Below are 14,083 nucleotides of genomic sequence, written 5' to 3' on the forward strand. Positions count from 1 at the left end.
TTATTATCATCATCAAGGAGGGTTACTCTCCATTTTGTAACCGTACATCCAAATCACCCTCCAAGAGAGTCCTCTTTCATATCACAACAGATGACCCTCCTTCAGGAAATAGAAGCTCTGCTTCAACCAAATGCCATAGAAGTAATTCCTCTTTCTCAGAAAATTCAGGGGTTCTACTCCATGTATTTTCTAATCCCAAATAAGACGGGAGCTCTTCAACCAATTATCGACCTCTGAGACCTAAACAAATAACCTAGTCAAAGAAAAGTTTTGCATGCTATCTTTAGGGACTTTATACCCTCTTCTAGAATGAAATGAATGGCTATGCTCTCTGGACCTCAAAGAGGCTTACACGCATATATCCATCTTGCTTACAGAAAGTTTCTGTGTTTTTACATAGCTCATCAACACTTCCAGTACAAAGTTCTGCCATTCGGCCTGGTTTCTTCTCCAAGAGTATTCACCAAGTGCCTAGTGGTTTTAACAGCAACCCTACGAAATCACGGGTTTCAAGTGTTTATATATCTAGGTGATTGGCTGATAAAATCTGCATTTCATCAAGCTGTGCTTTCCGCAACACAGCTGACGATAACATTCTTCAGCAGCTAAGGTTCAAAGTCAACTTTCCAAAGTCCCTTCAACCCTCTCAAAGGCTGCAATTAATAGGAGCCTTACTCGACACTGTTCATCTATGGACTTTTCTACCTCAACAAAGACAAGACACTTTGCTTCAACTTTGCAATCAGATCTCACTTCTACAAACCATTTCAGCCAGACAGATGATGCGGCTCTTGGGTCACATGGCATCCACAGTCTGTTACCCCCTTTACATAGCTCCATCTCAGATCATCTCAGTGGACCCTAGCATCTCAATGGTCTCAAGCTCTCAATCCCTTCTCTCAAAAGATTAGTCACTTCATCTCTTTGTCAATCTCTTCAATGGTGGATGGATCCGTCCAACCTTTCCAGAGGTCTTTTATTTCATATCCCTCTACGTCAGAAAGTGCTTACCACAGACGCATCCATGTATGCTTGGGGAGCTCACACAAGGTCGCTGCTCTGCTCAAGAGAAGATATTACACATCAACCTATTAGAGATGAGAGCAATTCAAAATGCTTTAAAAACCTTTTAGAGCAGTCTTTCCAATTAGATCCTCTGGTTTGCACAATCAATCAAGTAGCGATGTGTTACATCAACAAACAAGGAGGAGCAGGCTCTCTCCCTCTTTGTCAAGAAGCTAAGCACATTTGGAACTGAGCGATTGCTTGAAACATATTTCTCATAGCCATATATGCTCATGGGCCAGAAAATACTCTAGCCAGCAAACTCAGCCGCTTTCTTCGACCACACAAGTGGACTCTCTACTCCAAAGTATTATGCCACATTTTCTCACTATGGGGGACTCCTCATTTAGACCTGTTTGCGTCTCCCCACAATCACAAATTGCCTCACTTGTGCTCCAGACATGTTCCTCTGTGCATGTCCACCAATCCCTCTCATTTTCAAGACGTTGGTCAAACTCAAGAATGAGTCAGCCACCATGATCCTTATAGCTCCTCGGTGGCTCATGCAACCTTGGTTCTCCCTTCTTCTTCAGCTGAGTTCCAGGGATCCAATTCCCTTACAGATCTTTCTATCTCCGTGTTATTAGTGCTTTCCATGTTCCTGTCAACAATAAATCACTGGCCTCTCACCCTCTTGTTTCCAGGTTTATGAAGGGACTTTTGGATCTTAATGTAGTCCTAGTTAGTTTGATGAAATCACCATTTGAACCAATGGCATCTACTCATGTTAAATTTCTCACTTGGAAAGTGGTCATCTTGATATCTTTCAGTTCTGCCTGTCGAATGAGTAAACTCCAAGCATTGGTTTCGGACCCACCGTTCACAGTATTTCATCATGATAAGGTAGTACTCCGCACCCATCCTAAATTCCTTCCGAAAGTAGTCACAGAATTTCACCTCAATCAATCCATTATGCTTCCAATTTTCTTCCCAAAGCCTCATTCTCGTCCTGGAGAAACAGCTCTTCACACAGACTATAAACATGCCTTGACTTACTATATACAAAAGACTAAGCCACATAGGACTTCACTTCAATTGTTCATCTCCTTTGAACCTAACAGATTGGGGAACCCTGAAACTAAGAGAACTATTTCCACATGGCTAGCGGCCTGTATTTTTTTCTGCTATACTCAGGCTGGGCTGCAGCTCGAGGGTTGTGTAACAGCACAAAGTCCGAGCTATGGCAGCATCAGTAGCTTTCTTACATTACACTCCCATTGATGAAATTTGCAAAGCAGCTACTTGGTCCTCAATTCACACTTTAACATCCCACTACTGTCTATAATCCTAGTCCAAACGATATGGTCATTTTAGCCAAGCAGTATTACAGAATTAATTTTCTTCTTAATGTCCAACTCTACCTCCATCCCATTTCGGTAAGCTAGCAAGTCCCAAATGTGAGAATATGCTGCCTGCTTGTCCCAGGATAAAGCACAATTACATACCATAACAGGTGTTATCCAGAGACAACAGCCAGATATTCTCACATTCCTCCCACCTCCTCTGATTAGCTTCTCAGCTTGCTTACAGAACTGAGGTACCGCGAGCCATCATCGGGCAGGAAAGCACTCATGCACAGTGCAGACAGTCGCAAAGTTTCTTAAAAGTTAATGGCAGTTCACTTTAATACTGTCCGTACCGGGCTCTATGGATGACGTCACCCACGTGTGAGAATATGCTGCCTGCTTGTCCTAGGATCTTTGCGTACCGCAGCAGGTGTTACCAGAGAGAGCAGGCAGATATTCTCGCATCCCTATAATACTGTCTGTACCGGGCTCCGTGGATGACATCATCCACATGTTTGAATATGCTGCCTGCTTGTCCTAGGATCTGTGCGTACCATAACAGGTGTTATCCAGAGACAGCAGGCAGATAGTCTCACATCCCTCCCACCTCCCCTGGTTGACTTCTTAGCTTTCTTATAGAACTGAGGTACCGCGAGCCAGCATCGGGCAGGAAGGCACTCGCGCAGTGTGGACAGTCGCAAAGTTTCTTAAAACTTAGTGACATTTCTTTTTAATACTGTCCGTACCGGACTCCGTGGATTGTCACCCACATGTGAGAATATCTGCCTGCAGTCTCAAGATAACACCTATTATTGTAAGTAACTGCTATAGGTGTATACCTATTGTAATGTAATGTAATGTAATTTATTTCTTATATACCGCTACATCCGTTAGGTTCTAAGCGGTTTGAAGAAAATATACATTAAGATTATAAATGAGAAGTAAGAAGGTACTTATTGTCTAGTGCAGAGGTTCTCAACACATGGTATGTGTACCCCAGGGGGTTCACAGTACTGGCATTAGGGGATGGCAAATATGGCAGCTGCCCTGGGCCCCACAGCTCCAGGGGACCTTACGCTCTGGGCATCTCTTCCCTTTGTCGGGCCATTTCCTTCCCTTCCCCTCACCTTAGTGGGCAGTTTTCAAAATTAGTTTTCTCTCTGAGAGGCCATGATATGGCAGCCGTTTTCACAAGTTGCATACATTGTTTCCGAATCGCGGCAGAGAAGATTCGAGGCAGCCATGTGCAACTTGTGAGAATGGCTGCACATCATGATCCCTCTGAGCGAAAAACTTTGATCTTGAAAAGTACCATGGAGATGAGGGGAAGGGAGAGCAATGATCCGGTAAGGGGAAAAGGTTGAGGGGCACTTCAGAGGGTGATGGTTAACGGTACTTTCTCTGAGACATCGGAGGTGCCGCAGGGCTCGGTCTTGGGTCCGCTCCTCTTCAACATATTCATAGGAGATCTGACTCAAGGGCTTCAAGGTAAAGTAACATTATTCGCTGACAACGCCAAATTATGTAATATGGTAAGCGAGAGCAATTTACAAGATAGTATGGCACAGGACCTGCATACATTGGAATGCTGGTCCTCAACCTGGCAGCTGGGTTTCAATGCTGGGAAGTGTAAGGTCATGCACCTAGGTAGCAGAAACCCGTGCAGAACTTATACCTTAAACGGGGAGACCTTGACCAGGACTTCAACGGAACGAGATTTAGGAGTAATCATTAGTGCAGACATGAAATATGCCAATCAGGTGGAGAAGGCTTCCTCAAGGGCAAGGCAGATGCTGGGTTGCATCCGTAGAAGTTTCGTCAGCAGAAAGCCTGCTGTCATAATGCCACTGTACAGGACCATGGTGAGACCTCATCTAGAATACTGCGTGCAATTCTGGAAGCCACATTACCGCAAAGACGTGCAGAGGGTTGAGTCGGTCCAAAGGATGGCCACCAGAATGGTCTCAGGGCTTAAAGGTCTCTCGTACAAAGCAAGACTAAACAATTTGCAGCTCTACACTCTCGAGGAACGCAGGGAGAGGGGAGACATGATTGAGACGTTTAAATACGTCACCGGACGTATAGAAGTGGAAGATAACATTTTCCTTCTCAGAGGCCCCTCAACCACAAGGGGGCACCCGCTCAAACTCAAGGGCGGGAAATTTCATGGCGACACCAGGAAGTATTTCTTCACGGAGCGAGTGATTGATCAATGGAACAAACTTCCAGTACAGGTAATCGAGGCCAGCAGCGTGCCAGATTTTAAGAATAAATGGGACGCCCATGTGGGATCACTACGTGGGTCAGGGCAAAACATTGGCTAATCTTAAGGGGAGGGTCTATAGAGTGGGCAGACTTGATGGGCCTTGGCTCTTTTCTGCCGTCATCTTTCTATGTTTCTATTGTCTGGAAAAGGGGGGGACGACGCTGAATGGAAATGAGGGGAGCAGATGCTAGAAGGAAGTGGGGAGGCAAGAGGAGAACAGATGCTGAATGGAAGTGGAGAGAGGGGGAGAACAGATGCTGAATGGAAGTGGGGGGGGAGGAATCAGCTGCTGAATGAAAGTGGGGAAGAGAAAGGGGGGAACAGACAATGGATGGAAAAGAGGGAGCAGACGCTTGATGGAAATTGGGGAGCAGACCTGGATAGAAGTAGGGAGGAGAGATAGGGAGCAGATACTAGATGGAAGTGGGGAGGAGAGAGGAGCAGTCACTGGAAAGAAGTGTGGAGGAAAGAGAGGAAGTTGATGGGGAGGGTAGAAAGGAAGGAAGGAGAAATGTCACCCAGGGGAAGGAGAGAGGGCAGAGAGTGAAAAGTTGGACTCATGGAGGGAGATAGATGTTGGTTGGGGGAGAGAATGAGGACCGGAGGAGAGGAAGTAGACGCAGAGGGAAATAAATGTTGAACTGGTGGAGGGAAAAGAGAGAGAAATGTTAGACTGGGAGAAATGTTGGACTGCAAGGGACAGAAAGGAAGAAGGGAGAGAAGAATGTTACACTGGTGGGGGGAGGAGAGATAACTCAGGGAAAGGAGAGATCGCAGACCAGGAAATGGAAGGTAAGAGAGCGATGCCAGACTGCGGGAAGGGGGAAAGGAAGGAAAGAGGTGTTGGATCATTGGAGGGGAGGGAAAGGAGAGATGTCAGACATAGAAACTGAGGGAAAGAGAGAGAAATGCCAGATCATAGGAAAGAGATAGGAAGGAAAGACATGGAAAAGTAGATTTTGAGAAGAAAGCAAAAAAAAAAAAGGAAAAAAGTTGAATGTTAAAAGTTACATTACATTAGTGACTTCTATTCTGCTTATACCTTGCAGTTCTAGGCGGATCACAGAGAAAGATAACTGGACATTTTCAGGAAAAGTTACAGGAAGGGTGCTAAAGGGTACGTTAGATAAATTGTGAGCCCACCGGGACAGATAGTGAAAATGCTTGAGTACCTGATTGTAAAACCGCTTAGATAAGCATGATAGGCGGTATATTAAAAAAAATCCTAATAATAATAATTACATGGATGAGACTTTGCTCAGAAAATTTCAAGATAGGGGATGGTTAAGGAGATAATTAGTTTTCCTTGATAAATTTTTTGAATAGCAGGGTTTTAATTTCCCTTCAGAATGTTTTGTAGTCTGTCGTAGTTGTCAGTATGTTTGAGAGGTGGTGCTCTAGTTTTGCTGCTTGCTTTGCTAGTAGGTTGTCGTACATCTTCTTGCGGTACATAGATGAAATCGCGCGAGACATAGCTGCACCGACAAGCGCACGCAGGACGTCTGCATGTAGGATTTAAACAGTATGTTAAACCGCTCCAAGGGGGGATTTGGGCGGGGTACCCCCCACTTTACTTAGAACTGTTGACGCTCCCGTTGGGAGGGAACACCCTATTATAGAGGAAACAGCCGTTTTCCCTGTTTTTTAGGGAAAAAGTACAGTTTCCTCTGTAATAGAGGGTTTCCCCCACCCCCAATGGGAGCGACAACAGTTCTAAGTAAAGTGGGGGATTCCCCCAGACCCACACCCTGAGAGCGCTTTAAAATACTGTTTAAATCCAGCACGTAGATGTCCTGCACGCAATTGTCGGCGCCCCATTGTCCGCGCGGCTTTGTCTCGCTTAATTTTGACCCATCACCCTTCTTGTGCTGTGTGCCTTTGATTGAGGGGTGAGTAAATGGGGTCCGAGTTCTCCTGGGTCTGGTTGATCGCCTAAATCGGAACAAATCAATTAGGTAAGTGGGGGCGGTGCCGTTCATTACTTTGAATAATATACAGTAAAATCTTTGAATAATATACAGTAAAATCCAACAATCACACGAGCCGTTATTTCTGGACAGACTACTAATCCCTTACTCTTCACTAAGGACGCTGAGATCGACGCAACAAAACTTACTAACCATCCCTTCTTTAAAAATAATTGGGACAAGAAGAGCAACCATATTTTCAATACAAGCACCCCAACTGTGGAACAATTTACCAATTTATCTACGTAACGAACCATCACTAGTCAAATTCAAACGCGGTCTGAAAAGCATTCTTTATAAAGATGCATTCAATACATAGATAGATAATTGTAATAAACACAGTACTTATTCTTTAAAGAATCAAATGAGTAGGACATCAACATGGAAACTATAAGTGCTTTTTTAATTTTTAATTTTAATCTTAATCCTCTTTTTTCCCTTCATTCAAAGATCATTAATACTAATCTGGATCTTTATTTATTCTTTATATTAAAACTATCTACTTTTAAACAGATTAATTATCCCTAACATTACCTGTTTCCATGAATCATTTTAAAATAACTGAAGCTCTTTCTATCAATTAATTTTCTTCATACTTTTTTCTAAATTGACCCTACCCTTATGTACAAACCTTAAATGTTTTTTTTTTATTTATTTTTTTTTCTTTTTTAATTAAATTTTAAAAATTGTATAAATTATATTTCTCCCTTTTACCTACTTGTTTCAGTTTGTAATAATAGAATATAATGATTAGTCTGTATAATAGTCTTATTTGTATTTGTCATCCCTGGCTTTTACAATTATGTAATACGCATTGAAATATTGGATATTGCGTAAAATCAAAATTTAATAAACTTGAAACTTGAATAGTATTCATGCTTGTGCAAGGAGCCAGTGTGAGTCTAGGTATGCGGTGGTGATGTCATATTTGCTTAGTGAATAGATCAGTCTTAGGGCTGTGTTTTGTACTGTCTGCAGTTGTTTTGTCATGCTTGCGGGGCAAGTCGGTAGAGGATGTTGCAGTATCCAGAAGTCCCAGGACTAGGGATTGAACTATGAGATGGTATTGTTCCCTGTTGAAGAATTTTCTTATTTGTCTCAGGTTGCGCATGACTGCAAAGGTTTTCTGGATGGTCTTGTTGATTTGAAGTTGCATGGTGCAACATCTGTCTATCATCACCCTGAGGAGTTTTAGGGCTATCTGCAGTTTCATGCTGTGATATTTTTCAGAATCTTAAAAGCAATTAAATTAAAGAAACCAAAACCGGAAGATAAATTAGTTGAATTTAGTCACCAGATCCAGTAACCAAGTTTTTCTAGGGCAGAGGTGATGAACACTAGTGGGGCAAATTTTGAATAACTTGATCCTTTCTGTGGATAGCAGTGCATTTGATTTCTAATGTTTTTCTTTATTTTATTTCCTTTTTTAACACAACTGTAGTTTTCTGTTTCTAGAAATTTAAGAACTATTACAAATCTTTTACAAATGGCAAATATACAGTCTAAATCAATACTGTTTCCCATTTTTTTAACAGTGGCAGACCAACAGTGGCAATCCTGGAGTTCCAGGGTCTACAAGCAGCAGCAGCACATCCACCCCATCAAGTCCTACCATTACCAGCGCAGTAGGCAATGATGGGAAGGCAATGGTTTTGCCTATGATAGATATGGCATCTCCAATGAGCAGCTCTTACAGTCTTCCTTCACTTCCTGATGTAAGGTTAACCATATAAAATGTTGTCATTGAAGTTTAGCAGCCAAAAAGATTGCTCCATACTGTAAATTAGCAGGGGTTAGATATCATAGCAGCAATAAATTCCAAAATTTCTTGAAAGCTTGAGTAGTTGATGACAAAAGGCAAAAGCCAATACTTTTTCAAAAATCTGACTTGTGCTGCTGCAAACAGAAACCACAATCCACTGAAAAAGCAGAATTGGATGCATCCATTCAAGCCTTATCTTGCTGCTGAGCCAGGAGATCTCACCCCCTTGCCACCCAACAGGATTGAAAGAATTATGTCTTGCAGCTGCTAACCATTCTGCCTCATTTGTGTTGACATTGTGATCAGAACATGTTCAAAATTGGCTGACATTTCCGAGCAATTAATCTTATGCACCATGACCATAGCAGCCTGAAACTGCTGGTATGTGAGTTTGACATGCTGTGCTTGCAGTGTGGTACAAATGGAGCAGAGCTGTCAGCAAGAGCATGACATAAACTGTGGCTAGGTTAACTGAAGAAGCCAAGGGAACAGATGAAAGGAAAGGAGAAATGGAAAAATTACTACTACAGCATGAGGGAGGAGGAATGGGAAAGGTGGGACAGATACTTCAAAATGGTAAATGTAGTAGGGGAAGGTAGAGGGAGCATATACTGAGAATTGGAGGGTGGGAGTAGAAGACGATCGTGGGACAGATGCCAGTGAAGAGTGGTACATCTGAGTTACTATTCTTCAAGATGCCCTGATCTGAGGTCTTCAGTTTTTTTTATGTTGCTTAGCAATACCTTAGCCATGCTAAAGTGCTTTTGCTTCAGCACTTGTGATACTGTACTTTCACTGTTTTGGTGTATAATTATTTTGGCCTATTTTATATTTCAGTGGCAGAATGTTCTTTATGCATATGTGTATGCTTGTGATAGTATGTTTGTTGTGAGCCTCTTTGGGTTCAGGGCATCTTAAGTTAATATGAACAAAATAAAGTAAACAACCTTTCTAAATACTGTACAGTAGCCATCCCCAAACTGAGGATTGAGACCCAAAATAGTTATGCTCCTGTCTACATAAGTGAAAAATAAACTGTAGAATGGTGACATCAGATCACAGGCCAAGCTACAGCATAAGCTGATAGCACTGCTATGGTACTTCCTGTACAATCCCACTTTATTCTGGGACTAGTGGGTTAATTCTGTCTACCCACCAGGACTTTGTAGGAAGCCTTATATTCCAGAGACTTAACTCCATCCCTCTCACCTCAGCACTGTCCCCTCAGGAATCAGTTTTCCGTCTTACAGGCCAGGCTGTAGGAGCTTATTTTTCTGCTCGTGTTATCTTTAAAATTTAGTCTTTTCATTCATGGTTTTCGCTTTCGTGCTGCAGAGGTTCCCTGCGGGGACAGCTTTGACTGCGGGAGATCACAGGCCTCTAAATCAAACAAGAACGGGGAACCATGATAAGAACTATGATCCTATATGCACGCTTTTGGCCAAGACAGATCTGGGCAATGTGGTCATCTTTACTGCCTTAAGCAGAATTCCCGTCATGATAGCCACTTCAGTCAGACAGACCTGCAGAATTTCTTCAGTGTCTAGAATCCAACTCTACCCTCTAGGCCAGGAGTCGGCAACCTGCAGCTCTTCAGCCACGTGGCTGCGGCTTTCCAGGCCCTGACCCTTTAATCTTCCTCCCAACCCCATGATTCCCCCTCCCCCGGGCTTACCAAGATACCTGGTGGTCCAGTTGGGGAGTCTTCATGACAGGAGTGCAGCCCTCTTGCTCTTGCCTCCTTGCGGCAGATTTCTCAAATGGCTGCCGCGACCTCTCGTGGCAGCTCGCGCTGCTACAGGAAATGCCGCAAGCAGCCATGAAAGGTCATGACATCCATTTTGGGAGAGGGTCACGCTCCTTCCACAAAGACCCCACTGGATCACCAGGTACCTTGGTAGGTCTGGTGGGGGATCGTGGGGTTGGGAGGGAGATTAAAGGGTCAGACCTGGAGAGGGGAGAGAACATTGGCTATGGGTTGGGGCAGAGGGTTGGGCAGGGGGAGGAGGGAAGGAAGAGAGGTGCAGAGGACCTGTTTGGGGTTGGAGAGAAGAAACAGGGGAGAGAAGCAAGACCTTGGGGAGGGAAGAGAGAGTATGAGAGACCTGGACTATCTCAAACTCCCTTCTCTACCCATTGCAGCTCTTGTAAATCTTGATTAAATTTTTAGAATAAATTGGCTCTTTGCTTTAAAAGGTTTGCCTAACCCTGCCCTAGGCCCATATTTTATTCTGTTCTAGGCTGCACCTTCACAATAATATGTTTTATTTTCTCAGGTTGATTGTTAAATAGGCTTCGACATGTCATGTCTCTATTGTCTTATATCAATGGAGGTTGTCTAAGTGGTTTAAATTCAGGTACTCAAGCATTTTTCCCTATCTGTCCCGGTAGGCTCACAGTCTAATATACTTGGGGCAAAGAAGAATTAAGTGACTTATCCAGGGTCACAAGAAACAGCTCTTGAACCCACAACTTCAGGGTGCTGAGGCTGTAGCTCTAACCACTAGGTCATTCCTTCCTAGCCTTCTTGTTTTCAGTGAGCTTGGTAGTAAGGGATTCCCAGCTGTGAGAATGAAGGTGTGCTTATCCTCAGAGAAAGCATGTTCACCGAAGATAGCAGGCCAAATATTCTCACATACCCTCCCCTTGGAGTTGCATTCTAAAAGCTATGTTATAGCACTGAAAAACATCTGCTTGTGCATTGGGCAGGAAGGCACCCACTTGTGCAGTACAGCGCTACTAGAAATTTCTACATATTGATGACATCACCCAGCTGTGAGAATATTCAACCTGCTGTTCTCAGAGAACACTTGATTACAGGTAAGTAACTTTACTTTACTGAAACTCAATAAGTCCTTTAACTGAGCACAAAGGAATGACCTTTTTTCCCTAAAGGAATTGGTGCTTCTAGGCTATAATTTGTAATATGCCTAGATACATTGGCATGCTTACCTTATTACTTTTGGTGTTCATTCTTTTAGATCGATAGTTCAGGAAACATTATACTGGACAGTATGATTCGAAAAGACAGTGGCATGGAAAACAGTCAATTGAGATTTGGTACAGATAGAACTGTTCAATCACCAAATTCCTCTGTGCCATCTCCAGGACTCCTAGGTAATTTTACTGATATTTTTTATTTCTCTGTTCCTTAAATCAACAGAGCAGGGCAGCTGTTTAATGTATTGTGTTCTGTTTTTATAGTGCATAGTTTGTTCTTCTCATTTTCAAGTGTGGTTATTATGGCACACGAGCAGGAAAAGATGAATTCTTCTGAACATAAGCAGTAGATACAGCTGATAATTCCCTGAGAACAAGTTTCATACACAAGCTTTATTCTAGAAAAGAAAGAAAGGAAAATATATGAAATATAGGCACTTAAATATACATTTAAAATTTTATTACTTCTATCAACGGAATACTTTACCACCAGCTAACATTTGTGCCATGAAACACTTATGTTTGCTTAATAGTTCAGTGTTCCATTAGCAGTTGTTCTTAACAAACTTTCAAGAAATGCTTCCTTCTAATTTCATGTAATTTGAACATTTTAGGAGCCATAACTATGACTGGTGTGCATCCCCCAATTCGTTCTTCCAGTGCATCCAGTGTAGGAAGCAGGGAAAGGTGGGCTAATCAACTGAGATTTCTTCCGGCACGTCGTATAAGCACAGTAATTCCCTTCCAGACTGCTTATTTTTGCTTTCATCTATACTGAACTAGTTTCAAAAAAGTTATGAATTGGATTTATTAAAATGTCCTGCAACTACGAAGTGAAGTTTTTCACAAAAGTGAAATAAAACCAAATTTGCAAAGAACCTTCTATATAAGAACTGTGATTTTAGCACATTGTTTGGAGATCTACATATTTTAGACACTAATGGATTTCCATGGGAGCAAAGCAAATTGTATGTTATAGTGAGTGGTATCAGTATGCAAGTTAGTAGCATGAAGGGCCAGTTTAAGTGCCTTAAATGGTCTTATAAAATAGACAACTGCAAGTTAGTAGCATGAAGGGCCAGTTTAAGTGCCTTAAATGGTCTTATAAAATAGAAAACTGCAATATAGTTCTTAGTAGGTTGTCTTTATTGCTCTTGCAGCTCTGGCTCCTCTAGTAGACCATTAGGTGGAGCAGATTCTACACACAAGGTTCCTGTGGTTATGTTGGAACCCATCAAGATTAAACCAGAAAGCAACACAGAGAATGAGTCGTTTGATTTCCCTGTGGTTATGGTAAAACAAGAGACAAGACGGGAAGGACCCCATCGTAGACGTGTAAGACATAAGACTGTTTTGAAGCATTTTGTCTGATTGTGTTGCAAACTGTAAAACAGATGTAAATGTAAATATTATAATATACACATGCAATTTGTATTAACTATGCAGCTAAAGAGAAATTTTATTTGGATATGGGAAGTCTGTTTAAATGGATAACTGAAATCAACTTGCCAACAAGTCTGATAGTCTGGGTAAAAGTATGAGTACACTAAATATAGTTGTAAATTAAAAAAAGAAAGGCATCTGGTCAGATCAAGTCATTTTCCATTCCAGCTGCAATGTGAAGAAGGCAAGTTATAAAAGTTACAGGTCAGCAGCATGACATGATCTGACAGAAAATCTTCACTGGAAAGAAGAAACATGTCATGCTGGGGTCAGGAAATAGGCTACAAACTTCATTCAAAAATCCTTTTCTGCATTCTTTAAGTAATCAAGTTGTCAGGAGAAAGCTACATGAATGATGATAAATCATATTTAAAAGCAACACCCAAACCTGGGTGACTAAAGCAATAAGAAGAAATTGGTCCCCACCCATTTATGTAATATTGTTCTTAAACCTTGCTGTTGGGGATGCCCAACTCAGGCCCAGATTCTCAAAACATTGACACCATCGCTAAACTGTTTTCCGACAGTTTAGCCTGAACACATTTTAGCGATGGATTATCAAAATGGTTTATCTCTGTTTTTAGCAGTTTCTAGCAATCTGACAATGATATATATGCAAATGGGCTCTTCAACATTAAAATGAGCACTCTGGTGGATTCTTTAAAATTGTGGAGCCATTTTCTAAGAGCAGGATCAGCTTTTGGTGACAGAAATCAGCGACTAATCCAGGGGTGCTAGTACAGTGACAGCACTGTTTAAAACCCTGGCATGGTAATGTCAGAGGCTGCTAGAAAAACCGTTTTGATAAGCACCTCCTCTCCCCATTCTACCCCCCCCCACCTTAAAAAAAAAAATTCTCTCCTGCTGCCACACAGTCTCCCACTGCTGGGGAGGGGGTTCACTTGGCAGTGGGAGAGAGTGGGCATCTCTCTGCTGTAGGGGGGTGTTGTGTTGTGTGGCAGCAGGAGAGAATGGCCATCCCTTCCGCTGCAAGGGGGAATGTTGGTTGACAGCAGGAGAGATTGAACATCTCTCCCGCTGTTGTGTTTTTTCTGTTATCACCAGCGATGGACACATGTAAATTCAGCGAGTCTTCGCTACTCTCCGCCAACCTCATTTTCATGAGCGTTTTTGGGAGAATGACTCGCTTTTTTTAATTCACTACCAGAACGGCTGCGATAGCAGCCTGTCTTTTTTTTATGTTGTTTTTTAAGAATCTAGGCCTCAGTCGCTGTGCATTACAAACAGGTCAGTATTTTTAGAGTATTCAAAATTAATATTTGAGGGGCATTCCAATTTAAATACCAAAACATTCTTATTTTGGATACTCTGAAAATTAGATCTGTTTTCTGGA

General features: G+C 42.2%; 1 protein-coding gene across 2 annotated transcripts in view; it reads left to right on the forward strand.

The window, feature by feature from the left end:
- The window catches only part of TRIM24 (tripartite motif containing 24), a 230,085-nt gene that overhangs the window by 146,097 nt on the left and 69,905 nt on the right, over nucleotides 1-14,083 (forward strand). For both annotated transcript variants that reach the window (XM_033951827.1, XM_033951828.1), the window contains exons 11-14: nucleotides 8,120-8,299; nucleotides 11,328-11,463; nucleotides 11,901-11,973; nucleotides 12,447-12,621. In XM_033951827.1, the coding sequence (XP_033807718.1) occupies nucleotides 8,120-8,299; nucleotides 11,328-11,463; nucleotides 11,901-11,973; nucleotides 12,447-12,621 (564 nt within the window). The remainder of the gene's footprint in view (nucleotides 1-8,119; nucleotides 8,300-11,327; nucleotides 11,464-11,900; nucleotides 11,974-12,446; nucleotides 12,622-14,083) is intronic.

This window comes from Geotrypetes seraphini, chromosome 7, assembly GCF_902459505.1.
Source record: "Geotrypetes seraphini chromosome 7, aGeoSer1.1, whole genome shotgun sequence".
NCBI lineage: Eukaryota > Metazoa > Chordata > Amphibia > Gymnophiona > Dermophiidae > Geotrypetes > Geotrypetes seraphini.